This window comes from Dicentrarchus labrax, unplaced genomic scaffold, assembly GCF_905237075.1.
Source record: "Dicentrarchus labrax unplaced genomic scaffold, dlabrax2021, whole genome shotgun sequence".
NCBI classification, from domain to species: Eukaryota; Metazoa; Chordata; class Actinopteri; family Moronidae; genus Dicentrarchus; species Dicentrarchus labrax.
The window spans coordinates 244470-271238 of record NW_026136862.1 but is presented as its reverse complement, the minus strand read 5'-3'; the positions used below and the strand labels follow the sequence as shown (position 1 = coordinate 271238).

The window sequence follows — 26769 nt, the reverse complement described above, 5'->3', positions numbered from 1 at the left end:
AGATAAATGATCATTTATTATTGATTATATTTAGTATTATTAATCTGAATCAGATAAATGATCATTTATTATTGATTATATTTAGTATTATTAATCTGAACCAGATAAATGATCATTTATTATTGATTATATTTAATATTATTAATCTGAACCAGATAAATGATCATTTATTATTGATTATATTTAATATTATTAATCTGAACCAGATAAATGATCATTTATTATTGATTATATTTAGTATTATTAATCTGAACCAGATAAACGATCATTTATTATTGATTATATTTAATATTATTAATCTGAACCAGATAAATGATCATTTATTATTGATTATATTTAGTATTATTAATCTGAATCAGATAAATGATCATTTATTATTGATTATATTTAATATTATTAATCTGAATCAGATAAATGATCATTTATTATTGATTATATTTAATATTATTAATCTGAACCAGATAAATGTCTATAAACTGCAGTTTGACTGTTTTTACAGCAAAGAAGATTCAGAGTCACTGCTTCAAATGATGTTGTTGTTGTTGTTGTTGTTGTTGTTGTAGCATTGTTGTAATGCTGGAGTAATCTCTGTGCAGCTGGTCCGTACGGAGCTCAGCTCTCTGTCGTCTGTCCACTTTTGCCTTTTGTGGTCTCTGTGTGTGTGTGTGTGTGTACTGTGTGTGTGTGTTGTGTGTGTGTGTGTGTACTGTGTGTGTGTACTGTGTGTGTGTGTGTGTGTGTGTGACTGTGTGTGTGTACTGTGTGTGTGTGTGTGTGTGTGAGTGTGTGTGTACAGTGTGTGGTACTGTGTGTGTGTGTGTGACAGTGTGTGTGTGTGTGTGTGTGTACTGTGTGTGTGTGTGTGTGTGTGTGTGTGTGTGTGTGTGTGTGTGTGTGTGTGTGAGTGACAGTGTGTGAGTGTGTGTGACAGTGTGTGAGTGTGTGACAGTGTGTGTGTGAGTGTGTGTGTGTGTGAGTGACAGTGTGTACTGTGTGTGTGTGTGTGTGTGAGTGTGTGTGTGTGTGTGTGTGAGTGTGTGTGTGTGTGTGTGTGTGTGACAGTGTGTGTACTGTGTGTGAGTGTGTGTGTGTGTGACAGTGAGTGTGTGTGTGTGTGTGTGTGACAGTGAGTGTGTGTGTGTGTGTGACAGTGTGTGAGTGTGTGTGTGTGACAGTGTGTGTGACATGTGTGTGTGTGTGTGACAGTGTGTGTGTGTGTGTGACAGTGTGTGTACTGTGTGTGTGTGTGTACTGTGTGTGAGTGTACTGTGTGTGTGTGTGTGTGTGTGTACTGTGTGTGTGTGTGAGTGTACTGTGTGTGTGTGTACTGTGTGTGTGTGTGAGTGTACTGTGTGTGTGACAGTGTGTACTGTGTGTGTGTGTGTGTGTACTGTGTGTGTGTGTACAGTGTGTACAGTGTGTGTGTGTGTGTGTGTGTGGGTGTGTGTACTGTGTGTACTGTGTGTGAGTGTACTGTGTGTACTGTGTGTGAGTGTACTGTGTGTACAGTGTGTGTGACAGTGTGTACTGTGTGTGTGACAGTGTGTACTGTGTGTGTGACAGTGTGTACTGTGTGTGTGTGTACTGTGTGTGTACAGTGTGTGTACTGTGTGTGTGTGTGTGTTCCAGGAATAGAAGGAGGATCAGTGTCAGCAGTTTGTCTCTTTTATACTTTATACAACGAGTCCCAGTGACTCCGAGAGCTGCTGGTTCCTGTGGACCTGGACTCACTGCCGGTCCACTTTAGGACCTTTTAAGGTCAGGAATTCACAGCGTTCATTCATTCAGCTCCTGGAGCCGCTGCCCTCACAGGAAGTACACAGGAAGTACACAGGACTCGGACAGGAAGTACACAGGAAGTACACAGGAAGTACACAGGACTCGGACAGGAAGTACACAGGAAGTACACAGGAAGTCAGGTGTATCAGACCCGCAGACGTACATCCTCTCCTGGATCAGGTTTATGTGGTTTTGTTTCTGTCTCTAAAGACTACATTACCCATGAGCCTCTGCTCTGATTGAAGCTGCACATCGTTTTTTGGCTCAAACACATTAAAGAACTTTAAGCTCTGTGATTGGATGTGTCATGTTGCAATGCACCCTGGGAGTCGTAGTTGTCGTCGAGAGGCGTCCTGAAGCCAAACCAAATATTCAGACTGCAGAACCCGAGTGAAACATTCCTCACAGAACCAACAGAACACTGAAGAACCCCAGTTTCTCATTCTGGTTCTAATGGGTTCTACACTGGGGTTCTTTTAAAGGTCAGACTGGTTCTAATGGGTTCTACACTGGGGTTCTTTTAAAGGTCAGACTGGTTCTAATGGGGTTCTACACTGAGGGTTCTTTTAAAGGTCAGACTGGTTCTAATGGGTTCTACACTGGGGTTCTTTTAAAGGTCAGACTGGTTCTAATGGTTCTACACTGGGGTTCTTTTAAAGGTCAGACTGGTTCTAATGGGTTCTACACTGGGGTTCTTTTAAAGGTCAGACTGGTTCTAATGGGTTCTACACTGGGGTTCTTTTAAAGGTCAGACTGGTTCTAATGGGGTTCTACACTGGGGTTCTTTTAAAGGTCAGACTGGTTCTAATGGGTTCTACACTGGGGTTCTTTTAAAGGTCAGACTGGTTCTAATGGTTCTACACTGGGGTTCTTTTAAAGGTCAGACTGGTTCTAATGGGTTCTACACTGGGGTTCTTTTAAAGGTCAGACTGGTTCTAATGGGTTCTACACTGGGGTTCTTTTAAAGGTCAGACTGGTTCTAATGGGTTCTACACTGGGGTTCTTTTAAAGGTCAGACTGGTTCTAATGGGTTCTACACTGGGGTTCTTTTAAAGGTCAGACTGGTTCTAATGGGTTCTACACTGGGGTTCTTTTAAAGGTCAGACTGGTTCTAATGGGGTTCTACACTGAGGTTCTTTTAAAGGTCAGACTGGTTCTAATGGGTTCTACACTGGGGTTCTTTTAAAGGTCAGACTGGTTCTAATGGGGTTCTACACTGAGGTTCTTTTAAAGGTCAGACTGGTTCTAATGGGTTCTACACTGGGGTTCTTTTAAAGGTCAGACTGGTTCTAATGGGGTTCTACTGAGTTCTAATGGAGTCATATTGGTTTTATTTGTTATTATTAATAGTGTCTGTTCTACGGTGGTTCTAATGGGTCCAATAGGGTTCTTTTAAAAGGTCCCACTGATGTCCACCAGAGTTCTACTGGTTTAAACTGGTTCTAATGGTTCACTGTGTCACACAGGTTCTACTGAGGTTCTACTGAGGTTCTACAGTTCAGAGCGCTTTCAGCCGGCGGTCTCTGGAGGCGGGGCCTGCTGGTGAAAGCGCTCTGATTGGTGGAAGCAGAGACGAGGCGGGAGGCGTCAGATCGGCCACAGGCTTTTATTGCAAAGTGGCTTCCTGTGATCTCAGAAACAACGTTCCACTTTAAGGCTCCAGATGTCGTCGTGTTGTTGTTGTTGTTGTTGTTGTTGTTGTTGTCGTCGGGTCGTCTCTCACTGCTGGGGTCAAATCTGCTTCCTGTAGTGTTTCCTTACAAAATAAAAGTGCACTCTAACTAACTGGTGTGACGGTTACATTCAAACTGAAAGTAAGGCGACAAACAGCTGGAGTGGCGGCGAGTCCGACAGGAATGAAACGGTAAACAAACGTTAGCTCGGGGACACAAACACAGAACCTGTAGTGTAACACAAAGTGCTGGGTTAGATCTTCTTCTTCTCCTCTCAATGCATAGTCTAACAATACGTCTGCCTGGTTCGAACACACTGAAGAAGAAACAACAGTTTACAATAATAAATAAAGTCATATGGAAAAAGGAGGCGGAGCTTCGCGGCGCGGCGCTCGCCTCCCGCACGCGTGGCTGCTTCCTTCACATCGACTTTTTGGCAAAACTGTGGCTGCGAGAGAGACAACCGTCCCGGTAGTGAGTCAGTGTCTGTGTTTCCTTCTGCCAGGCGAGCAGACTGCGGCATCAGACGGGCGGCGTTTGCATATCGGTACGTTAATGAGACACAACAAGAATCCTTCAGGGCGGGAAAAAGCAAAAGGAACAGAAAGAGAACCGAGAGGCGTAAAGCGGCGAGCTCCTTCGGGGCGGGGGACAGAGAGCGAGCTGCTGGGTGAGGCGGTGTTCGGGGGTTCGATGCTTCGGTCCGATGGCACGGCGGTTGGCTCGGCTCCGCGTGGCTCGCCGCGGTGACATCACATCGGCTTGCCCTCCAGAGACACCACCACGTTCCCGCCCAGCTTCTCGGCCAGCGTGGTGCGGTCCTGGATGTCGTCCAGCCCGTTCACCTGCCACTCGTGTTTGATACCTGCGGACACAGAACACGCTGAGCACGCCGCCGGCCACAGCTCCGCTACGGGACTTCCTGTTTGTGATGTGTGACGTCATACTTTGTGGGTGGAGCCTAACTGGGGTCAGACAGCGGCGTTAAGCTAGCTGCAGGACGACAACGTCTCGCTATCATGCTAACGGTAGCAGGAAGCTACCGTTAGCATGATAGCTTAAACAGAGGAGACGTTAGCAGTAGCATTAGCAGTAGCATTAGCGTTAGCAGTAGCAGCTTAAATAGAGGAGATGTTAGCAGTAGCATTAGCAGCTTAAACAGAGGAGATGTTAGCAGTAGCATTAGCAGTAGTGTTAGCAGTAGCATTAGCAGTAGCATTAGCAGTAGCAGCTTAAATAGAGGAGATGTTAGCAGTAGCGTTAGCAGTAGCATTAGCAGCTTAAATAGAGGAGATGTTAGCAGTAGCATTAGCAGCTTAAATAGAGGAGATGTTAGCAGTAGCATTAGCAGTAGTGTTAGCAGTAGCATTAGCAGTAGCATTAGCAGTAGCAGCTTAAATAGAGGAGATGTTAGCAGTAGCATTAGCATTAGCAGTAGCGTTAGCAGTATGCTAATATAGTTTTGCTAACAGCGTCATACAGGTTGTTTATTGTCGTATCCTGTGGTTGCCGTGGTTACACAGCGCTGGGTGAGAACACCTTTACCAATACGTAATAATCTATAATCTATAATCTATAAGGATCAGTGGTGACCTCTGACCCCGGGCTGCTGGTCACATGACGACTCACCTGTAAACTTCTTCTTGATGGCGTCTTTAGAGCTGGCGTAGATCATCTTGCTCTTCAGTGGGGCGCCATCCGGAGCCCTGAGGGGGGGGGCAGATTATCTGATCCACTCATTGATCATTGATTATTGATCATTGATCATTGATCATTGATTATTGATTATTGATTATTGATTATTGATCATTGATTATTGATCATTGACCATTGATTATTGATCATTGATTATTGATCATTGATTACAGAGTCAGTTATTGATCTTGTTTTATCATATATATCATTATTTTTAATCATTAATCATTATCATTTATTATTGATCATTGATTACAGAGTCAGTACACTACCAGAAGATGAAGACGAGGTCCTCCTTCTTGGACTCCTTGGTCTCGTAGGTGGCGTCGTACAGGCCGTACCTGCAGTCGTTGAGGGGGAGGAGCTTAACGAAGTCGGCGTAGGGGTCGTCCACCGTCTCGCCGATGTCGCCCACCAGGATCTGCTTCCCCTCCTCCACGATGATCTTCTTCCTGTCGTCACTCAGACAGAACAGCACCGCCTTCTTCCTCTTCTTCACCTCGTCCTGGCTCGAAGACTTCCTCACCTTCATGTCATTGAACACCCGGATGACCTCATCGTTCACTGTGACACCTGACGCCTGCAAACACACAGCGATCAATCACTTTATTGATCCACTGACTGGATGATATTGATCAGAATACACTGTATCTTCATTGATTATTGATCAGAATACACTGTATCTTATTGATTATTGATCAGAATACACTGTATACACTGTATCTTCATTGATTATTGATCAGAATACACTGTATCTTCATTGATTATTGATCAGTATACACTGTATCTTTATTGATTATTGATCAGAATACACTGTATCTTTATTGATTATTGATCAGTATACACTGTATCTTTATAGATTATTGATCAGAATACACTGTATCTTTATTGATTATTGATCAGTATACACTATCTTCATTGATTATTGATCAGTATACACTGTATCTTCATTGATTATTGATCAGTATACACTGTATCTTTATGGATGATATTGATCAGAATACACTGTATCTTCATTGATTATTGATCAGTATACACTGTATCTTTATTGATTATTGATCAGTATACACTGTATCTTCATTATTCTGTATTATGACTGTGTGACGCCCGTTAGCCCGTTAGCTCGTTAGCTCGTGTTTGCGAGTATATTATTCTGTGACTTTAAATATATTAAATATAAACTTAAAAATATCCCAACAGTCAAAGTTATGAGATATTTCTCACTTTTTATCCAACCATGTTTATTTTATTTTAAGTGGCAGAAATGAGCTTCCATACATTATTATTGTTATTATTGATACAAAATATAAATCAATCAATAAACTCTGATAACAGTCATACTTCAGTGCTGTTGTTAAAATGTGATCTTTAGAATGGAGTTTGGTGGAGTTTAATGTTTGACTGCTGTTTGTTATTAGTTTGATTAATGCTTTAAGAATGGGTGTATTGATTATTGATCAGGCTGGTCATCGTGATCCATCCGTCAGTAACGAGACTCATCTGAACTCTTCCTGTTTGTCGATGTGTTGTTGTGTAAATAAAGTTTGAATGAATGGAGTTTGTTGGATCCATATGTTCAGAGACTGACCTCAGCTGATCAACAACTGATTGAAGATCAATATTTCTCACTGTATGTGTTCATGATTAAGTAATAATAATCACTATCAGCTGATCAATAATAATGATCAGGTATTTGGGGGGGGGGACATTTATTAAGAATAAATGAACTAATCACCGTTTTCACTATTGATTCATCTTCAGATCATATCAATATTGATATTGATTAGTCTGAACTCCTACTGCTTGAACTTTAAATAAACCTGATTTCTGCATTAAAACAACATATTATTATTAATGTTGTTATAATTCGTTATTATTATTAATCATTTTATTATTGAAATAATTGTATCTGATCATTTTGAAATATGACTAAACTATGAAATATTATTATTATTATTATTATTATTATTATAATAACAACAACTACAGAGATATTTTATTATCATCTAGTTTTTTATGTTTTTGGCCTTAATGAGCTTCCCTACTTTGACATTATTGATCGAAACTGGTAATCAATAAATAAACTGGTGTTTAAACTGGGTCGTGGTCAGATCGTGGTCTTGGTGACGGTCAGTAGAGGCCTGTAGACAGACTGCAGAGTCACTGTCTGTCTGTCTGTCTGCCTGTCTGTCTGCCTGTCCGTTAACGAACCCGGACTAGACTCGACCCTCCTGAACCCGCTCCCTCAGCCGAACCATTTGATTCTGGTCCGATGAGTCCAGCTGTCCCGGTTGGGTCCGGGTCCGGCTCTCGGTCCCAGCAGGACCACCGCGGGACTAAGATGGCCGCCCCGGGCCACACGGCCTGGAGGCAGGCCCGGCCCCGGTCCCAAGCGGCTCCGCTACAAGACCAGAACCGGCAGAGGCTCCGGTACGGGGACCGGATCAGACTCTGGTACCTGGAGACGGTTCTGAGTGACGTCAGCACCGAGTAACGGTCGCTAACGGTCGCCAACGGCCGCTAACGGCTGCTCCTCACGGGAGCGGCAGCCATGATAGATCTCACATAACGGTCCTCCTCACGACCCGGACCCGGACCCGGACCCACACCGTCCGGATCACACACAACGATACCGACCCGGGTCTCTCTCTAACGCCGGTTCTTACCATGTTTGTCCCGGTTCGTCCCGATCCGTCCCGATCCGAGTCTCTCTGAGGAAGGTAGCGGGAATGTGTCTGTGAGCGGAGGAAGAGGAGGAGGAAGAGGAGGAGGGAGGGGAGGAGGGAGGAAGGAGGGCAGGGGAGGAGGGAAGGGGAGGAGGAGGAGGAGGAGGAGGGGAGGAGGAAGAGGAGGAAGAGGAGGAGGAAGAGGAGGAAGAGAAGGAGGAGGAGGGAGGGGAGGAGGAAGAGGAGGAGGAGGAGGAGGGAGGGGAGGACTGACGTAATCAGCTGTTACACAAAGTATCCAGTTACTGAGAAAATAGTTACAGTTGCTGCTCTCTAAAGTAATGGATTACTTTTCTCATTACTGCAGATATCAGTAATCAGTTACTGGGTAAATGTTATTGATCCTCCAGACCAGCAGGAGGCAGCACCGACTCAACACTGCACACTGTATGGAAGCTCTTCTAACTCAATAATACATATAAATATAATAATACACAATAATAATTAATATAATTATAATAATACACAATAATAATTAATATAATAATAATACATAATAATAATTAATATAATAATACACAATAATAATTAATATAATAATAATACATAATAATAATTAATATAATCATAATAATACACAATAATAATTAATATAATCAAATACATACACAATAATAAGTAATATAATAATAATAATACATAATAATAATTAATATAATAATACACAATAATAATTAATATAATAATAATACATAATAATAATTAATATAATAATACACAATATTAATATAATAATAATACACAATAATAATTAATATAATAATACATAATAATAATTAATATAATAATAATACATAATAATAATTAATATAATAATAATAATAGACAATAATAATTAATATAATAATAATAATAGACAATAATAATTAATATAATAATAATACATAATAATAATTAATATAATAATTATAATACACAATAATAATTAATATAATCATAATAATACACAATAATTAATATAATAATAATACATAATAATAATTAATATAATAATAATAATACACAATAATAATTAATATAATAATAATTAATATAATAATTAATATAATAATACACAATAATTAATATAATAAAATATAATAATAATTAATATAATAATATATAATAATAATTAATTTAATAATAATACATAATAATAAATATAATAATACATAATAATTAATATAATAATAATTAATATAATAATAATACATAATAATTAATATAATAATAATACATAATAATTAATATAATAATAATACATAATAATATAATAAAACATAATAATTAATATAATAAAAATACATAATAATTAATATAATAATAATACATAATAATTAATATAATAAACCATAATAATAATTATTATAATAATTATTATACATAATTAATATAATAATAATAATACATAATATAATAATCTATATAAAGGCAAACTTTAAATCTCATATCTGTGACCGTTACCTCACTTCCTGTATGTATATTACAGACACAGACAGACAGACAGACAGACAGACGCTGGTTATAAAAGTCATTTATTTTTACATCAGAACAACAAACAGGTTAAAGAGCGTCGGAGGCAGAAGGCGTCTATCCATCATAAATAAACAACTTACAGACTTGAACTAAATAAATACGCTGCAGTGGCGGCGGCGGCGGCGGCGGCTCCAGTGTAGTGTCCACAGCTGACCTCCATCCACACACACTAACACACACTGACTGAGCTGCAGCAGTCGCACTAACATCACAGAAGAAGAACAACAGAAGAACGCGTCAAACAAAAAAACACAAAAACAAAAAAACAGCCTAAAGCAGGAAAACGTCGCAGTAGTCAAAATACAAAGAAACTACAAATCCACAGAGGCCACAGCAGCTCCGGTTCTTAAAGGGACAGTGCATTATTTTCTTTGTTAGGGTGATCAGTCTCAGGTCTGCAGGCTAGTTGTTTCCCTCTGCTTCAAGTCTTTATGCTAAGCTAAGCTAACTACAGACATAAGAGCGACATCCACTGAAAGAAAGTGAACGTCCTCGAGGTAACAAACGGTCTGAGGTCAGGGATTGATTTAATTCTCAATAATAATATTAACAACCAATTAATCAATTAATCACTTTCTGTGGGAAACAGGAAGTCAGGGGGCGGGGCCTGTTTAGGGGCGGGGCCTGTATGACCTCGTTAACAGTTTGTTATCTCGAGATTAAAATAATCTGGTTTCTATGGAAGTCTGAGGCTGCCAAAATAAGAAGTTAATTCAACTTTTTGTTCATTTTGAGCCGACAGCGTACGACAGAATTACTGAAGGTTAAAAAAAATCTTGCGTCTGATTGGTCAATGATCAGGATGTCGTAAAAAGTGTCGGACTTTCACATATTTGTAAAACACATAATGTTAGCAAAACGCTACCTAATGGAGTTAGCTAGCATTTCTGATATCCAACTTTATTAAAACGCTAACTACATTCATCATTAGTTACGACTGATAACTAATGTTATTAAAATGTTAGTTACGTACCGAACAACTGATGTAGATTAGCAAACTAGTTAGCTAGCACTGTGCTAACATTAGCCAACCTAAGATGTGACTATATTTATGTCTCTAATCTTTTAACCATCTTCAAACTGTTGTTGTCTTTTCAACATAGATTAGCTTAGCATATAGCATATCTAAGCGCAGGAAAGGAGGAAGTCAAGGCTTGCTCAACTGTGATTGGAGCACAGAGCAAAAAGGGGGCGGGGCTTAGGCTTATCCAGGCAGTCATTTCTAACATAAAAATAAAAACGAATTTCCGTCTTTAAATTTCAATGAGTTTGAATTTTGGCCTCCACAGACTTCCATAGGTTTTTGATATTTCGTTGCCGTGGCGACGCTCTGTAAAAACCAGCTGCACTGTTAGAAAATATTTCTCATTCAGATCCAAACTTTTGTCCCTGAGCAAACACGAACGGCCCGATCAGATTGTTTTAATTGTCAGTGCAAAGCTGAAGTTTGTTTAGTGGTTTCAGACTGCCTGTCTCACTGTCTCTACTGCCTGTCTCACTGTCTCTACTGCCTGTCTCACTGTCCTACAGCACCACAGGAATGTCTGCTACTTGTCTCCCGTCCACATAGACAGGAAGGAAATGCCCTGAACGTCAGCAGGTCGGAGGGAAAATCTACTCCACAACTTTCTACTCATCAACTCAAACTATCTTCCAGAAGGTTTCTAATGTTCCACGATGACCTCTGACCCCGGCCCTCCACCAACGGCGGCCTCACGGGGGTCAGAGGTCATGAAGGAGTGTCACCGTGTCAGTCCATCGGGAGGGGAAAAACGGCTCAGACTGCAGCTCGTCCCCAGAACCAATCAGCAGAGTGGACGGCGGCGAGTTTGGAGGGGTGCGTTTGGTTCAGTGGCGGGAGCGTTTGGCGGGCGGGGTGGCGCCGCGCTCCGGGAGGCCGAGTCTGCTGAGCTCCGAGTGGAAGAACGCCTGCAGGCGGTGACCGGCCTTCGCCTCGTTAGTGTGGCGAGGATTGTACTGCAGACAGTTGGAGAACATCAGGTCCACGTCTGAGATATACTCACCTGGAGGAGAGAGACGGGAGGAGACAGAGAGAGAGAGAGAGAGAAAGACGGGAGGAGAGAGAGAGACAGAGAGAGAGAAAGACGGGAGGAGAGAGAGAGACGGAAGGAGACAGAGAGAGAGAAAGACGGGAGGAGACAGAGAGAGAGAGAGAGAGAGACAGAGAGAGAGAGAGAGAGACAGAGAGAGACAGAGACAGAGAGAGAGACAGAGAGAGAGAGAGAGAGAGAGAGAGACAGAGAGAGAGAGAGAGAGAGAGAGAGAGAGAGAGAGACAGAGAGAGAGAGAGACAGAGAGAGAGAGACAGAGACAGAGAGAGAGAGAGAAGACATTAGATTTCTGTTAGCCGCTGACACTTTAAAGTCAGTCAAACTCTTTAGATGTTTCACATTAAAAGCATCTGTACAGGAAGTGTTGTTCCTGTCTGACTTCCTGTGTGAGGATAAATATATGTGATCACATTATTGATTATTGATTATTATCCATACCTGCTGTCTGATATTCACAGTTGTTCACTTTCTCTCTGATCGTACTGAGGGCGATCGGCTGCTGGATGATGTCATAGTAGTCAGGGACCTGCAGACAGGTGGACAGACAGACAGGTACCTGAGTATCCACGTGTGTGTGTGTGTGTGTGTGTGTGTGTGTGTGTGTGTGTGTGTGTGTGTGTGTGTGTGTGTGTGTGTACCTGAGTCCTGGACACCAGCTTCATGAAGGGCCAGCTGTCCTCGTGTCTCACCAGCTCCACAGTCAGCTGCTCGCAGGCTGACAGCTCGTGGACGCCGTGGTTCCTGCCAGAGGAGCGCCGGCTTGAGGAGGAGGAGGAGGAGGAGGAGGAGGAGGAGGGGAGGACGGGTTTGGAGGGTTTAGGAGGGGGAGCCACATCTGGAGCAGAGGAGGGAGGTCAGAGGTTACTGGTTGTTTACCTGTTGACTGACTGTATGTTTACCTGTTGACTGACTGGTTGTTGACTTACATGACTGGATGTTTGAGGATGTTACGGAGGGAGGTCAGACTGGTTTTTTCCCCTTAACTTACTGGTTGTTTACCCGTTGACTGACTGGTTGTTTACCTGTTGACTGACTGGTTGTTTACCTGTTGACTGACTGTTGTTGACTGGATGTTTACCTGTTGACTGACTGGTTGTTTGACTGGATGTTTACCTGTTGACTGACTGGATGTTTACCCGTTGACTGACTGGATGTTTGACTGGATGTTTACCCGTTGACTGACTGGTTGTTTACCCGTTGACTGACTGGTTGTTTACCCGTTGACTGACTGGATGTTTACCTGTTGACTGACTGGTTGTTTACCTGTTGACTGACTGGTTGTTTACCTGTTGACTGACTGGTTGTTTGACTGGATGTTTACCTGTTGACTGACTGGATGTTTACCCGTTGACTGACTGGATGTTTGACTGGATGTTTACCCGTTGACTGACTGGTTGTTTACCTGTTGACTGACTGGTTGTTTACCTGTTGACTGACTGGTTGTTTGACTGGTTGTTTACCTGTTGACTGACTGGTTGTTTGACTGGATGTTTACCTGTTGACTGACTGGATGTTTACCCGTTGACTGACTGGATGTTTACCTGTTGACTGACTGGATGTTTACCCGTTGACTGACTGGTTGTTTACCTGTTGACTGACTGGATGTTTACCTGTTGACTGACTGGATGTTTACCCGGCTGACTGACTGGTTGTTTACCTGTTGACTGACTGGTTGTTTGACTGGTTGTTTACCTGTTGACTGACTGGTTGTTTGACTGGATGTTTACCTGTTGACTGACTGGATGTTTACCTGTTGACTGACTGGATGTTTACCCGTTGACTGACTGGTTGTTTACCTGTTGGCGGTCTCTTGCGGGGCTCGCTCTGACCAGGTGAGGTCTTGCTGTTTGCCGGCAGGATCTCGTGGCTCAGACGGGCACTGACCCGACTCCCAGAGCGGGGCGGAGCTTTACCGCCAGACGTCATGTTGGCCTTCACTGTGGGGGGCGTGGCCTTCTTCCCTGAGGACCTGTGATTGGACAGAATCAGTAAACTGGGACCAGTTAAAGTAAACTGGGATCAGATCTACAACAGATACTGACCTGGATGCTGATGATGAGTTCTTCCCTGCTGAGGTGGTGCTGTTCTTGGGCGTGGCCTGTTGCCCCCTGGGCGTGGCCTGTTGCCCCCTGGGCGTGGCCTGTTGGTTCTTCCCTTTGGGGGGCGGGGCCAGGCTCCTCTTGGTGCTGCAGAGGGAGAGAGGAGGACTTCCTGTTTGAGGCTGATCTGGGTTCAAATATTGGACCAGGTTCAAATATTTCCTCACTTACCTCACTACTACTACTTCTTCCTCCTCCTCTTCCTCCTCCTCCTCCTCTGACTCCTCCTCCTCCTCCTCTGACTCCTCCTCTTCGTCTTCTGATTCCTCCTCCTCTGACTCCTCCTGTTCTTCATCCTCGTCTTCGTCCTCCTCCTCATCAATAGAAGAGCGCTGACGGGACGGGAGGCGGCTGGATCTCTGTTTGGGTCGACAGTCTGGACAGAACCAGTCGCCCTCTGGAACCGACTGAGAGACAACAGACAGTTTTTATCTCCTCCGGTTTCTGTCCGACACTATTACACTAATAACTAACCAACCAACACTAATGCTGCGTCCAATCAAACTCTCTCTCTCTTCTGACGCTGTCGGAGCGTTTCTGAGGGTCGTTACAGACAATCTATGACCTCACTGAGTACAAAGACCCCTGGCTCAGGGCCTCAGACAGTGGGTGTGGTCTGTGTGTACCTGCAGGGGGGCCTCAGACAGTGGGTGTGGTCTGTGTGTACCTGCAGGGGGGCCTCAGACAGTGGGTGTGGTCTGTGTGTACCTGCAGGGGGGCCTCAGACAGTGGGTGTGGTCTGTGTGTACCTTGAGGCGGGGCCTCAGACAGTGGGTGTGGTCTGTGTGTACCTGCAGGGGGGCCTCAGACAGTGGGTGTGGTCTGTGTGTACCTGCAGGGGGGCCTCAGACAGTGGGTGTGGTCTGTGTGTACCTAGGGGGTGAAGTGGGTGTGGTCTGATTGAGGCGGGGCCTCAGACAGTGGGTGTGGTCTGTGTGTACCTGCAGGGGGCCTCAGACAGTGGGTGTGGTCTGTGTGTACCTTGAAGCGGGGCCTCAGACAGTGGGTGTGGTCTGTGTGTACCTGCAGGGGGCTCAGACAGTGGGTGTGGTCTGTGTGTACCTGCAGGGGGGCTAGACAGTGGGTGTGGTCTGTGTGTACCTGCAGGCGGGGCCTCAGACAGTGGGTGTGGTCTGTGTGTACCTTGAGGCGGGGCCTCAGACAGTGGGTGTGGTCTGTGTGTACCTGAGGCGGGGCCTCAGACAGTGGGTGTGGTCTGTGTGTATGCAGGGGGCCTCAGACAGTGGGTGTGGTCTGTGTGACCTGCAGGGGGCTCAGAAGTGGGTGTGGTCTGTGTGTACCTTGAAGCGGGGCCTAGACAGTGGGTGTGGTCTGTGTGTACCTGCAGGGGGCTCAGACAGTGGGTGTGGTCTGTGTGTACCTGAGGCGGGGCCTCGACAGTGGGTGTGGTCTGTGTGTACGCAGGGGGCTAGACAGTGGGTGTGGTCTGTGTGTACCTGAGGCGGGGCCTCGACAGTGGTGTGGTCTGTGTGTACCTGAGGCGAGGCCTCAGACAGTGGGTGTGGTCTGTGTGTACCTGAGGCGGGGCCTCAGACAGTGGGTGTGGTCTGTGTGTACCTTGAGGCGGGGCCTCAGACAGTGGGTGTGGTCTGTGTGTACCTTGAGGCGGGGCCTCAGACAGTGGGTGTGGTCTGTGTGTACCTTGAGGCGGGGCCTCAGACAGTGGGTGTGGTCTGTGTGTACCTTGAGGCGGGGCCTCAGACAGTGGGTGTGGTGTCCTCGGTCACAGCTGTCACACAGCAGCATGTTGTCAGCATCTCCTTTGCGCCTGCAGATGCGACAGCGAGCGTTGAGGACGGAGCGAGACCACAGGACGCTTCTCTCCAGACTGGACAGGTGGACAAACACCTGGACAGACATCAGTGTTAATCACAGACTCACTGCAGAGATATGAACACTCACTGATAAAGTCACATTCAGGAGGATCTTAACGGCTCGAGGTCTCTAAATCTCTGATCCATCCAATAAGTATGATTGCTACTTTTAAAGACTTTTTAATGTGACATCTGTTTCCACCTTTTAATGTCAGCGGCACAAACAGACTATATCTACACCTGCTGCTACACCTGCTGCTACACCTGCTGCTACACCTGCTGCACACAAACATCACGTATAAAAATGCCTTGAAGAACCGTTCAACACGTCACGGTTCTTATTGCGAACAGCCAATGAGAGCACAGTTTCTGACCTGAGACAGACTGGAGCAGGACTGCAGAGATTCCCTCCATCGCTCCAACACTGTCTTACTGACCCGACCGCTTTCGCTACCATCTGACAGACAGACAGACAGACAGACAGACAGACAGACAGGGATTAAACTCTTATGAAATGAAATATGAATTATTCGCTCTCTAATTAAACAGGAAGTTGTACCGTCACTGGCCTGGTCCTCGTCTTTCTTCTTGTTCTTCTTCGTCTTCTGGTCTTTCTTTGAGTCTTCCTCACCTGTGGGGGGAGGAGCCAGTTGTTGTACAATAAAGCAGCACACATACGCCTGTACCTTTAATATTTGATGGTTAATTCATTAATGCCATGTGTCCATTGGGTTCCACTAGCATTTTGCTAAAGTGGACTGTAAACTTATACTGTGTGTTATGGTCTGTTCCTGCAGAGATCCTCTATACGAGCTCAGATTCCAGACCTTTCCAGACCTTTCCAGACCTGGAGAGAGACTCACCCAGCGGAGCTTTGAGGAAGCGCCTCTCGATGCCTTGCTCGATGTGAACGAGGGCCTGAGCCAGGATTCGTACCGAGCTGCTGACCACCTGAGGAGTCCCACTGCCGCTGCACGAGGCCGCGCCATTAGACTTCAGCTCCTGCAGCCTGGAACACACACAGGAAGTTAAACACACGCAGCTCTACGGTGCGACGGCGCCCTCTAGCTGCAGTCATTCCCAGAGACACAAACACATTTGCAGAATTTCTTCCTCATGCTAATTTATAAACTATTTAAGGAACGAGAGCTTAAACTTTAACACATTCTGGCTCATTCTGCTCGTTTCATTCATAAAGAAGTGAGTGTTCTTCACACTCACAGAAGCAGAACGACTGAATACAGCTCCACACTGTACCTGTCTGTCTACCTGTGCATCGGTCTACCTGTCTCTGGCTCTCAGGTGGGCAGGTGAGTCCACCTCCATGGCGTCCTCTCTTCCGTTCATCCCTCCGTTGTCTCTGCCGTCAGAACACAGCAGCTCGTAGTTTCCTGCTTCCAGTGCCGAGCGCCATACCTGTCTGTCCATCACCTGAACACACAGACAGACACAGAGAGAGACAGACAGGTGAGTGTGATGTTACCTGCTGTGTCTGCAGGTGTGTGTGTGTGTGTGTGTGTGTGTACCTTTAAAGTTCCCAGAGTTCCCTGGTGGATTCGGTCCTCAATGTCCAGCAGCAGGTCTCTCAGTCTGACCTCCATCAGAACATCAGCTGCAGCAGTGCATTCTGGGACAGATCGGGATGACTCTGGATCGTCTGAGCAGACGGGACAGATGTGTGTTTACAGGTGGTTTACCTGTCCTTATTTATCCTGTGTGTGTGTGTGTGTGTGTGTGTGTACCTGTGTGTCTGTATTTGTTCCTGTCGCAGTCCTGCAGCAGGTGTTGCAGTCTCTCCCTCTCCTGCAGCAGCACCTCCTTCAGGCTGCTTTCCCGGTGACCCCGAGGGTTCAGAGCCTCGATCAGCTGATCCACCTCCTCCAGCGAGCTGTAGAAGGACCACTGGTTGGGACGTTTGAGTGGCAGTGCACAGGTGAGGAGGGGGGCGGGGCTTGAGCCAGCGCTGTACAGCAGAGAGTTTTACAGTCATTAGGAACCGCCCTGAACACCGGAGCTCCTCCTCTCTAACACCCGGGACCAGAGACCTACCTTCCCTCTGCAGCCTCCTCCTTCACCACCTCCTCGTCCTCCATCTTGATTGTGGGGTCCTGTCTGGGTTTAGGGCGCGGGTGCAGCATGTCCTCCGTCAGGCCGAAGCAGTCGTCCTCTACAAACAGAGTGGAGGCCGAGGGGAGGAGCCAGTAGCGGCGGTACAGACGGTCTCGGCCCAGAGGCAGCAGGCAGGTGCAGGCCGCTGCCTTCTGGATCCGCTCCTGCAGCTCTCGAACCTGCGAGGTTGGACAAACAGATCACACTGATTCTGCTGAGTCACTGGTGTGTGTGTGTGTGTGTGTGTGTGTGTGTGTGTGTGTGTAGTCAGTAATGTGACTGCTGGACTTTATCAGGAGTCTCTGAAAGTGTCCTGAGAGAACATCTGCTTGGTGCTATACAAACAACAACAATAATAATAACCTTCTCCTGCTCGCTCTCCAGCTCCTCTGCAGTCAGGCTGGTGGGGGGGCAGGCAGGTGCTTTGGGGTCAGAGCTCATCGGCTGCTGTTTGTCTTTCTGGTTGAGTTTAGCTGGAGGACAGAGGACGCACTCATGACTCAGCAGAAAACAGTGAAAACAGGTCAAATATAATGTTTTAATTTTGTACCTTTCATCATTTTCTTGCTGTTGTTGGACGAAGAGTTCTGCTCCTTGTCTTCCTCAGCGGTTCGTCCTACAGGAGTCTCACTGCAGACAGAAACACACACCGTTACAGCTGCAGGGGGAACGCCTCCATTAGCTTTATCACAAACCATGTTTGTCTACCTGTTTGTTTGGAGGCCTCCCTTCACCTCCTGCTCCTTCAGCCTCTCCTCCTGCTCCTTCAACCTCTGCTCCTGCTCCTTCAGCCTCTGCTCCTGCTCCTTCAGCTTCTCCTCTTTACGAAGACGAACCCTGAAAAAGAGTAGAGGAGGAAGGACACATCAGGGTGGGAGTTGAACAGTAAAGTTCATCCTATCACAACGTGCCTGCTGATAATGTCACAACCTGCCCTCTGTGTGTGTGTGTGTGTGTGTGTGGTACACAGTGTTTCCTCTAGGATTTTTTTTAGCAGCTGAGAACTGACAAGTTGAACGTTAATTAATTACGTCCAATTAAAACGGACCCACCGCGGTGACGTTTTTGGTGGAGCTGTTAGTTTAATAGTCGACTTGGAAGAAAGAGAACGTTTTGACAATAAGCTCCATCAACACAACAGTATGTGGAGTTAAACTGGACCGCCCCAATAACCTCTGAATAGTTCTACTTAAACTGCACTGTGAGCGGCAGCCAGCGGGGGGCATTATGTCAGCAGGATCATTTAAAAGGCAACCGGGACTACATTGTTCGTCTGCCCCATTTCTGATACCGTGGCGGCAGAAATTTAACAGCGGGGGGCCGCTGCTCCAAAATCACCGTAGAGGAAACACGGTGTACAGTGTGTACAGTGTGTGTGGCACAGTGTGTGTGTAGTACAGTGTGTGTGTGTACAGCGTGTGTACAGTGTGTGTGTGTACAGTGTGTAGTACAGCGTGTGTACAGTGTGTGTACAGTGTGTGTACAGTGTGTGTGTAGTACAGTGTGTTGTACAGCGTGTGTACAGTGTGTTGTACAGCGTGTGTACCTGTGTGCGGCCTCCTCTCTCTCTCTGCGGTGTTGTTCAGCTCTAATCTCTCTCAGTTCCTGTCTGGCGGCTCGTTGCTCCTCCACACAATCTTCAATCAGATCTCTGCTGGACGCCAACGTCAGCAGCTTCCCCACCAGAGCCTGCAGGATCCTCAGCTTCTCCCCTACAAACAGATCAATAACTGATCAATAACTCATCAATACACATCCAGAGCCTGCAGGATCCTCAGCTTCTCCCCTAAAAACAGATCAATAACCGATCAATAACTCATCAATACACATCCAGAGCCTGCAGGATACTCAGCTTCTCCCCTAAAAACAGATCAATAACTCATCAATAACCATTCGATAACTGATCAGTAATCAATCATTGCAGCTGACCTGGTGTCAGGTCGTACACCGGTGTGCTCGACAGCCTCTTCAGCAGCGCCGGCTCGGCCAATCGCAGCTCGACACATGGGTCGTCCATCAGCGTGAACCCGCCCTGCTTCTGGTAGCGGAACTTGGCGTTGCCGTGGTAACAGTCGGCGCCGGATGCCAGGATGTGCAGCCGCAGGATTTCTGACAGCGTGCAGCTGTCCAGGTCCAACTGCTTCAGACTGCAGCCCTGATGCAGCTGAGGCCATGCCGCAGCCAACGAAGCCACGGCGCTCAGAGCCGACTGAGTGGCATCAGAGTCGTCCTCCAGAGCCTCCGACAGGTCTGCACGTAAACAAACAAACAATGATATACACACACACACACACACACACACACACACACACACACACACACACACACACAGACACAGACACACAGACAGACAGACAGACAGTTGAACTGTCTGTCAGGTGACCAAGCCGTCCAATCACTGACCTTCAACCTGGTCTTTAGCCACCTCCTCCTGCTCCTCATCCAGAGCCTGAAAGATGGCCGACAGGAAGAAGAACAGCAGCTCACACAGAGGGCCTTCAGGGTCAGAACTCACCAGAGCCTCCTCTAGAACCTCTGGGGAGAGAGAACATCTGCTAGAACCAACACAACTTCCAGAACCTCTACAGAGAGGGTTGGAATAAACTAGTATAAGCACAGTACACAGGGTTTCCTCTAGGTTTTTTTAGCAGTGGGGGCAGGCCCGTCCGAACACCCCCCATCGGCAAACGTTCTTCTGTTAAGCTGAGCACTGACAATGTTGAACGTGTCAGCCAAAACGGCCCCCCCGGTGACGTTTTTGGTGGGGCTGTTAGTTTAATAGTCGACTCGGCAGAAAGCAAATTTTGACATTAAGCTCCATCAACACATCAGTAGTTGAGAAACCGGCCAAAACCAATAGTTACTTAAACTGAATGTGGCAGCCGGGGGGGGGGCATTATGTCAGCAGGATCATTTAAAAGGAAACCGGGACTACATTGTGCGTCTGCCCCATTTCTGATACCGTGGCGGCAGAAACTTAACAGAGGCGGGCCGCCGCTCCAAAATCACCATAGAGGAAACACTGGTATAGGTCCAGAAACAGTTAGAACCAAGAGAACCTCTAGAACATCATTTAGATCCAGGTAGAACCTTGATTTCAATCCCACAGAACCTCTATAAGATACCCAATTAAATTATGAATTTAACCAAGAACACTCAGACATTTCAATCAACCAAAGCTGAAGAACGGACCTTTGCTAGAACCAACAGAACATTTGTTAGAATCCACGTAACCTGCAGAACTTCTATTAGATCTCAAAACCTTGGTATGGTTCTGTTTAGAGAAAGTGTGTTCTAACCCAGAGAGACTCCATCAGGGAACTCGTCCTTCAGGTCAAAGACCTCGCCAAAGGCCCGCAGGAACTCCAGAACCATCAAAGCTTCTCCAAACAACTCTGCCGGAAGACGGGTCCTCACTGGAACCGGACTGGGAAGATCCTAGTAGAACCAACACACACAAGAACAGATCCTGGTTCAGAAGAGAACATCATCAATAAAGCTTTACCTCATAATTAAATGAACCTTTATTGACACAGAACAGTTCCTGAGGAGGTTCTGTGGTGCGTTCACTGACCTTCAGGTCTTCACACTCCATGTCTTCTCTGGGTTTGTTCCACAGTTTCAGTCGTTCAGCGTATTTCTTCTTCTCCTCCTTCAGCTTCTCACGTTCCTGGAAAGCAGAGCAAAAATCAAAGGTTATTGTTAATAATAATAAAAACAACAACAACAACAACAACAACAACAAGAGTCACCCTCTCTTTCTCCAGCTTCCTGCGCTCCTTCTCCTCCCTCCTCTTCTGTTTCTCCTCCTCAAACCTCCTCCTCTGCTCCTCCTTCAGCCTCTCTTTGTCCTCCCTCTCCCTCCTCTTAGCCTCCTGCGCCTCCTCCTTCTCCTTCTTCAGCCGAGCTTTGTCCTGAGCTGCGGCTGCCATCTCCTCCCTCTGCTGCAGCAGCTTCAACTTCTCCGCCGCCTTCAGCAGTGACGACCCCGCCTGAACGCACCACAGATCACTGATCAATAACATCAATATAGAAAACATCATCATCTAAATATAGAACATGTTAGTGAGCGAGCTCTCACCTGTCCAGGTGAGCCCCGCCCTCCACCCTTAGGGGGGGGGCTGAAGGGGAACTGAGGGGGCTCATCAGGGAAAAACTGAGAGAAGGTTTGTTCAGACAGCCGGAACTTCGCCACTGTGGAGGGCTGAGAGACAGGAAGTCATCATTTATACACAGGAAGTCATCATCCACACACACACACACACACACACACACACACACACACACACACACACACACTGTAGTACAGTGTGTAGTACAGTGTGTACCTTCAGTGCAATGGTTCCATTCACAGGTTCACAGTGTTGTTTAAACAGCAGCTTCAGTCTCTCTTTGGATACAGTCGTCTTCCTACGACTGAACAAACAAACAAACAAACAAACAAACATCAACACAACATTAAATAAACAGCTGCTCTCAGTGTACACAGCGCTCATTGTCTCCAAAGATCTGATCATTAGTCTGAGGAAACTATCTGTTACCATCATATCTCAGAATGACCCCATCAGCTGGAGCATAATCTATATACATATAACATCTGCCCTGTGCACTGTTATGAATATTGATCTATTGATTGAGCTATTGATCAACAATATTGATACAGGATGGATGATGTCAGTCTGCTCACCTGATCTGATTGGCTTTGACAGTGAACGGCTCACTGTGTTCGTCCTTCATCATCCTCACTGTGTATTTAAACACTGACGGACTCAGAGGCTTCTTCTTCCTGCTGAGAGAGACACACACACACACACACACACACACACACACACACACACACACACACACACACACACACACACACACACACACACACACACACACACACACACACACGTTACTAACAACCATCTGCTGCTGATCTCTGCAGGTAAAAGAGCTCAAACACTGAACTAAACACAGCGTATCAGTGAGGAGGAACCAGGACTCTTTAGAGTTCACACTATAAAATATGTGGTCTAATGAGGAGCTAACAGGAGCTAACAGACAGCATGTAAACACAATAGCAGTATGATGGTTTTAGCATCATTGACCAGTGACCTTTGACCTACTGACCCATTGATGGTTGCCGTGGGACTCTGGAAGGCTTTGCTCTCGTCGTCGCTGTCACTGATGATGATGGCGTCACCGTCAGCCGGTTTGGCATGGCCATTAGCGGCCGGCGCTCCGTTAGCGCTGGAATGAGGAGAGTGAACCTGCAGGATCTCACACACATGTCTGCAGACAGACAGATACACAGACAGACAGACACACAGACAGACAGACAGACAGACACACAGACAGACACAGACAGACAGACACACAGACAGACACACAGACAGACAGACAGACACAAGACAGACACACAGACAGACAAAACAACAAAACAACAGACAGACAGACAGACAGACAGACAGACACACAGACAGACACAGACAGACAGATACACAGACAGACAGACAGACACACAGACAGACACAAACAACACACAAAACAACAACACACAACAGACAGACAGACACACAGACAGACACACAGACAGACACAGACAGACAGACAGATACACAGACAGACAGACAGACACACAGACAGACAGACAGACAGACAGACAGACAGACACACAGACAGACACAGACAGACAGACACACAGACAGACAGACAGACAGATACACACAAACAAAAAAAAAAAAACACAGACAGACAGACAGACAGACAGACAGACAGACACACAGACAGACACAGATACACAGACAGATACACAGACAGACAGACACTTGTTAGCAGCAGTAAGACCACCAGCTGCTCTCTACCTGTGTACAGTGATGTTCTGTATGAGGGATAAGAAAGTTATCAGGACATAATAGACGTCAGGGAGGTCAGAACCAGTGAACAGTAAAAATAATGTACCAGTAGCGTAAAGGTAAAGGTAAAGGTGATGTAAAGGTAAAGGTAAAGGTGATGTAAAGGTAAGGTAAAGGTGAGGTAAAGGTAAAGGTGGTGTAAAGGTAAAGGTGAGGTAAAGGTGAGGTAAAGGTAAAGGTAAGGTAAAGGTAAAGGTAAAGGTGAGGTAAAGGTGAGGTAAAGGTAAAGGTAAAAGTAAGGTAAAGGTGGTGTAAAGGTAAAGTAAAGGTGAGGTAAAGGTAAAGGTAAAAGTAAGGTAAAGGTGGTGTAAAGGTAAAGTAAAGGTGAGGTAAAGGTAAAGGTGGTGTAAAGGTAAAGGTAAGGTAAAGGTGAGGTAAAGGTAAAGGTGAGGTAAAGGTAAAGGTGAGGTAAAGGGGATATAAAGGTAAAGGTGAGGTAAAGGTAAAGGTGAGGTAAAGGTGAAGTAAAGGTAAAGGTGAGTTAAAAGTAAAGGTGAGGTAAAGGTAAAGGTAGTAAAGGTAAAGGTGAGGTAAAAGTAAAGGTAAAGGTGAGGTAAAGGTAAGGTAAAAGTAAAGGTGAGGTAAAAGTAAAGGTAAAGGTGAGGTAAAAGTAAAGGTAAAGGTGAGGTAAAGGTAAAGGTGAGGTAAAAGTAAAGGTAAGGTAAAGGTAAAGGTGAGGTAAAGGTAAAAGTAAAGGTGAGGTAAAAGTAAAGGTAAAGGTGAGGAAAAGAAAGGTAAAGGTAGGTAAAAGCAAAGGTGAGGTAAAAGTAAAGGTGAGGTAAAAGTAAAGGTAAAAGTAAAGGTAAAGGTGAGGTAAAGGTGAGGTAAAGGTAAAGGTAAAGGTGAGGTGAAAGTAAAGGTAAAGGTGAAGTAAAAGTAAAGGTAAGGTAAAGGTAAAGGTGAGGTAAAGGTAAAGGTGAGGTAAAGGTAAAGGTGAGGTAAAAGTAAAGGTAAAGGTGAGGTAAAGGTAAAGGTGAGGTAAAGGTAAGGTACCTGGCTCCGTTGCGCACGGTGACGTCCACCGTCTCTCCAGGGAAGAAGCGGTCTTTGACGAAGGCGTGGACGTCCTCGCAGAGCTCCGTCAGCCGGCAGCGGCGGCTCAGAGCGGCCAGGTGGAGCAGAGGCACCACGAGAGCCGGAGGGAAGCTCTGAAGGCTCTGCTTCGCCCGCCGCTCGCTCTCCACCGCCTCCAGGTAGGTGAGGCCCGCTCGGCCCGTCAGAGCGCAGCTCCACACTAAACTGTTACACAAGATGGTCCGCTCGAAGAACTCGCTGAGGACGACAGGAAGTGGTCATCAGACATCATCATCATCATCATCATCATCATCTGGTCCAACATCGGTCACGATTATTCTGAATCTCTGATTGATTATCTGAATCTCTGATTGATTATCTGAATCTCTGATCACTAGTTACATTTAATTCTGTTTCATTTGTTGTTTGTTTGACAAAAGTTACGTCAGGACACTTTTATCTACAGAAACTTTCAGTTTATCTCCGAGAACTGTGAGCCTCAGCAACGTTCCCGACCAATATTCCCGACCAACGTTTCCGATCAACGTTCCCGATCAACGTTCCCGACCAACGTTCCCGATCAACTTTCCCGACCAACGTTCCCGACCAACGTTCCCGATCAACTTTCCCGACCAACGTTCCCGATCAACTTTCCCGACCAACGTTCCCGACCAACGTTCCCGACCAACGTTCCCGACCAACGTTCCCGACCAATGTTCCTATTAGGGATATTAACTCATACTTTCAGAACTCGGAGCTACAGTAGCGTTGGTTGCTAGGTAACGTACATTTAATTTCCATTCTTCATTAAATGCTGTTTGTCACATTTTAGCTTTATATCAATAATATGTTAATGACCTCGTGAACAATAAAGTTTCCCTGTTGCTGTCTGAACCGGTTCCTTCAAAATAAAATACAGATTCAGTTCGAACATCTTCAACTTCAGAAGTTGTGAAAGTGACCAGGAATCAATCAATCAATCAATCAATCAATCACTTTCAGAGTGTGTTGAGGCTCTGGAGCATCACCTGCACTCAGTCACACAGGTGGAAGTGACCCTCAGCAGGTGTGAAACTTTATTGACACAGTGTGAGTTGACAGCAGGCCCGTGTCACTCAGCTAACGGCTAACAGTTAGCTAACCGCCGACTGACAGCTGCTGCTAGCTAACGCTGCTAACTCACTTTAGCTCAGGTAGCTAACCCAACGTTACACCTGTCCCAGAGCTACCTGTGAGCCGGTGTCCACCTGTGTGTCCACCTGTACGTCCACCTGTGCACCTTGAACACAACTTTGTAATTCATTTCCAGCCTCAATAAAGTTTTTTTTGTTGTTTTTGTTGTGTGAAAGTTTTCCAACCGACCGACTGTCAATCAAACTCTTTCCAGGTGACTCAGGTGAGTTCAGGTGAGTTCAGGTGAGACTTACTCGTAGGTCCTGAAGATCTCGTGTGTGATCTTGCAGAGGAAGACCTCCTCGTCCGGCCGCAGGTCCGCCGGAGGTTTCTGCCGGATGAAGGCTTTTCTGTGGAGGAGCGGCATCCCGGAGCCCCGCGTCCACCGGCGGCGCTTCACACAAACACCGACAGAAAAGGAGGGAAACCGGCTCACAGAGTTCGAGGATGAGACACGGAGAGTTACCGTCCACCGGCAGACTACAACCGGAGCGCTGGGCGGGAAGCAGCGGGGTCAGGCCGAGCGGAGGCACCGAGCGGCGGGTTCGGATCTTTTGTTACTCTGCCCACATGGAAGTGAGGCGTTCACGGTCCGATAGCGCAAACTCTCCGCTTTCAGCGCCAAACGGTGAAAACACTCATCGTACTTCGGTCGGTAGAAGCCGGTAGGAACGGGTCTGTAACGGCCGGTACCGAGAGTAAACGGGGGACGGATAATCCGCGGTCCGAACAGCAGAAGCAGAAGAAGAAGAAGTCCCGGGCTCAGAGCTGAAAGCTGCTTGTTGACCAACTTTTCAGCCGATTCACGGACCCGCTCAGAGCTGGGAAACTGCAGTGCTGCCGTTAGTTCGCCTCATTTAAAGATAAAGAATAACGGATGAGACGTTTAAAGGTCCAGTGTCAGCAGAGGGAGCTCGGTTACAGACGTTACTTATCCATTACAGTAACACATGTAATCTGATTACACTTCACTTTACTAAAAAATCGATTATTTAGTAGGATTACAATTTTAAAATACATCCTGTTTGATTAATTGTTGAATATCGTGGAGGAATATTAATATAATTAACTTTATGAACGAATGAATTTATTAACTTTGTGAACGAATGAATTTATTAACTTTATGAACGAAAGATCCTTTAACTTTATGAACGAATGAATCCTTTAACTTTATGAACG

At 45.7% G+C, this 26769-nt stretch overlaps 2 protein-coding genes and 2 long non-coding RNA genes across 61 annotated transcripts; 2 read left to right on the top strand and 2 right to left on the bottom strand.

Annotated features, from left to right (window-relative positions):
* Positions 1-2173: 2173 nt before the first annotated feature.
* Positions 2174-3194, top strand: LOC127360251 (uncharacterized). 18 transcript variants are annotated; one of them, XR_007883411.1, is made up of 6 exons: positions 2187-2305; positions 2352-2395; positions 2439-2526; positions 2572-2615; positions 2659-2878; positions 3013-3194. It is a non-coding gene; the product is annotated as an uncharacterized LOC127360251 (long non-coding RNA). The 18 variants fall into 18 exon arrangements; XR_007883403.1 differs by adding an exon at positions 2924-2967 and having other exon boundaries at positions 2572-2878; XR_007883400.1 differs by lacking the exon at positions 2572-2615.
* Positions 3195-3366: 172 nt separating this feature from the next.
* Positions 3367-7978, bottom strand: cfl2 (cofilin 2 (muscle)). The gene is made up of 4 exons (XM_051394540.1): positions 7814-7978; positions 5420-5727; positions 5082-5158; positions 3367-4317 (listed from the first exon to the last, which is right to left on the bottom strand). Exons 1-4 carry the CDS (start codon positions 7814-7816, stop codon positions 4205-4207), a joined length of 501 nt encoding a protein of 166 aa, XP_051250500.1. The 5' UTR covers positions 7817-7978; the 3' UTR covers positions 3367-4204.
* Positions 7979-9370: 1392 nt separating this feature from the next.
* baz1a (bromodomain adjacent to zinc finger domain, 1A) lies at positions 9371-26406 on the bottom strand. Of its 28 annotated transcripts, none has more exons than XR_007883378.1 (31): positions 25845-26406; positions 24397-24675; positions 22619-22780; positions 22191-22292; positions 21832-21919; positions 21585-21707; positions 21256-21495; positions 21078-21173; positions 20803-20941; positions 19907-20038; positions 19433-19753; positions 19050-19215; positions 18212-18340; positions 18054-18133; positions 17867-17976; positions 17444-17682; positions 17137-17357; positions 16921-17051; positions 16680-16825; positions 16258-16403; positions 15954-16025; positions 15769-15851; positions 15222-15428; positions 14309-14350; positions 13731-13966; positions 13503-13646; positions 13153-13429; positions 12921-12955; positions 12539-12573; positions 12483-12505; positions 12229-12336 (listed from the first exon to the last, which is right to left on the bottom strand). XR_007883378.1 is itself a non-coding variant. In XM_051394531.1 (29 exons), exons 1-29 carry the CDS (start codon positions 25955-25957, stop codon positions 11237-11239), a joined length of 4497 nt encoding a protein of 1498 aa, XP_051250491.1. In that variant the 5' UTR covers positions 25958-26404; the 3' UTR covers positions 9371-11236. The 28 variants fall into 28 exon arrangements, 12 of the variants coding, with proteins under 12 accessions (XP_051250491.1, XP_051250479.1, XP_051250480.1 ...); XR_007883379.1 differs by lacking the exon at positions 12921-12955 and adding an exon at positions 12747-12781; XR_007883366.1 differs by lacking the exon at positions 12229-12336 and having other exon boundaries at positions 12461-12505; positions 12539-12885; positions 12921-13070; positions 13188-13429.
* Positions 23504-24391, top strand: LOC127360247 (uncharacterized). 14 transcript variants are annotated; one of them, XR_007883391.1, is made up of 5 exons: positions 23504-23598; positions 23633-23913; positions 24026-24059; positions 24177-24193; positions 24331-24382. It is a non-coding gene; the product is annotated as an uncharacterized LOC127360247 (long non-coding RNA). The 14 variants fall into 14 exon arrangements; XR_007883392.1 differs by lacking the exon at positions 24177-24193 and adding an exon at positions 24100-24122 and having other exon boundaries at positions 24337-24382; XR_007883387.1 differs by having other exon boundaries at positions 24026-24122; positions 24160-24193; positions 24331-24378.
* Positions 26407-26769: the final 363 nt, after the last annotated feature.

Coding starts and splice junctions, on each gene's coding strand:
- cfl2 (XM_051394540.1), bottom strand. Junction 5,159..5,419: donor GACCTCGTCTTCATCTTCTG/GTAGTGTACTGA, acceptor CCCCCCCCTCAG/GGCTCCGGATGGCGCCCCAC. Junction 4,318..5,081: donor CATCAAGAAGAAGTTTACAG/GTGAGTCGTCAT, acceptor CTGTGTCCGCAG/GTATCAAACACGAGTGGCAG.
- baz1a (XM_051394531.1), bottom strand. CDS start 25,957: ATGCCGCTCCTCCACAGAAAAGCCTTCATCCGGCAGAAACCTCCGGCG. Junction 13,430..13,502: donor AACTCATCATCAGCATCCAG/GTCAGTATCTGT, acceptor GTCCAATCACAG/GTCCTCAGGGAAGAAGGCCA. Junction 12,296..13,256: donor CCGCAAGAGACCGCCAACAG/GTAAACAACCAG, acceptor CCTCTGCTCCAG/ATGTGGCTCCCCCTCCTAAA.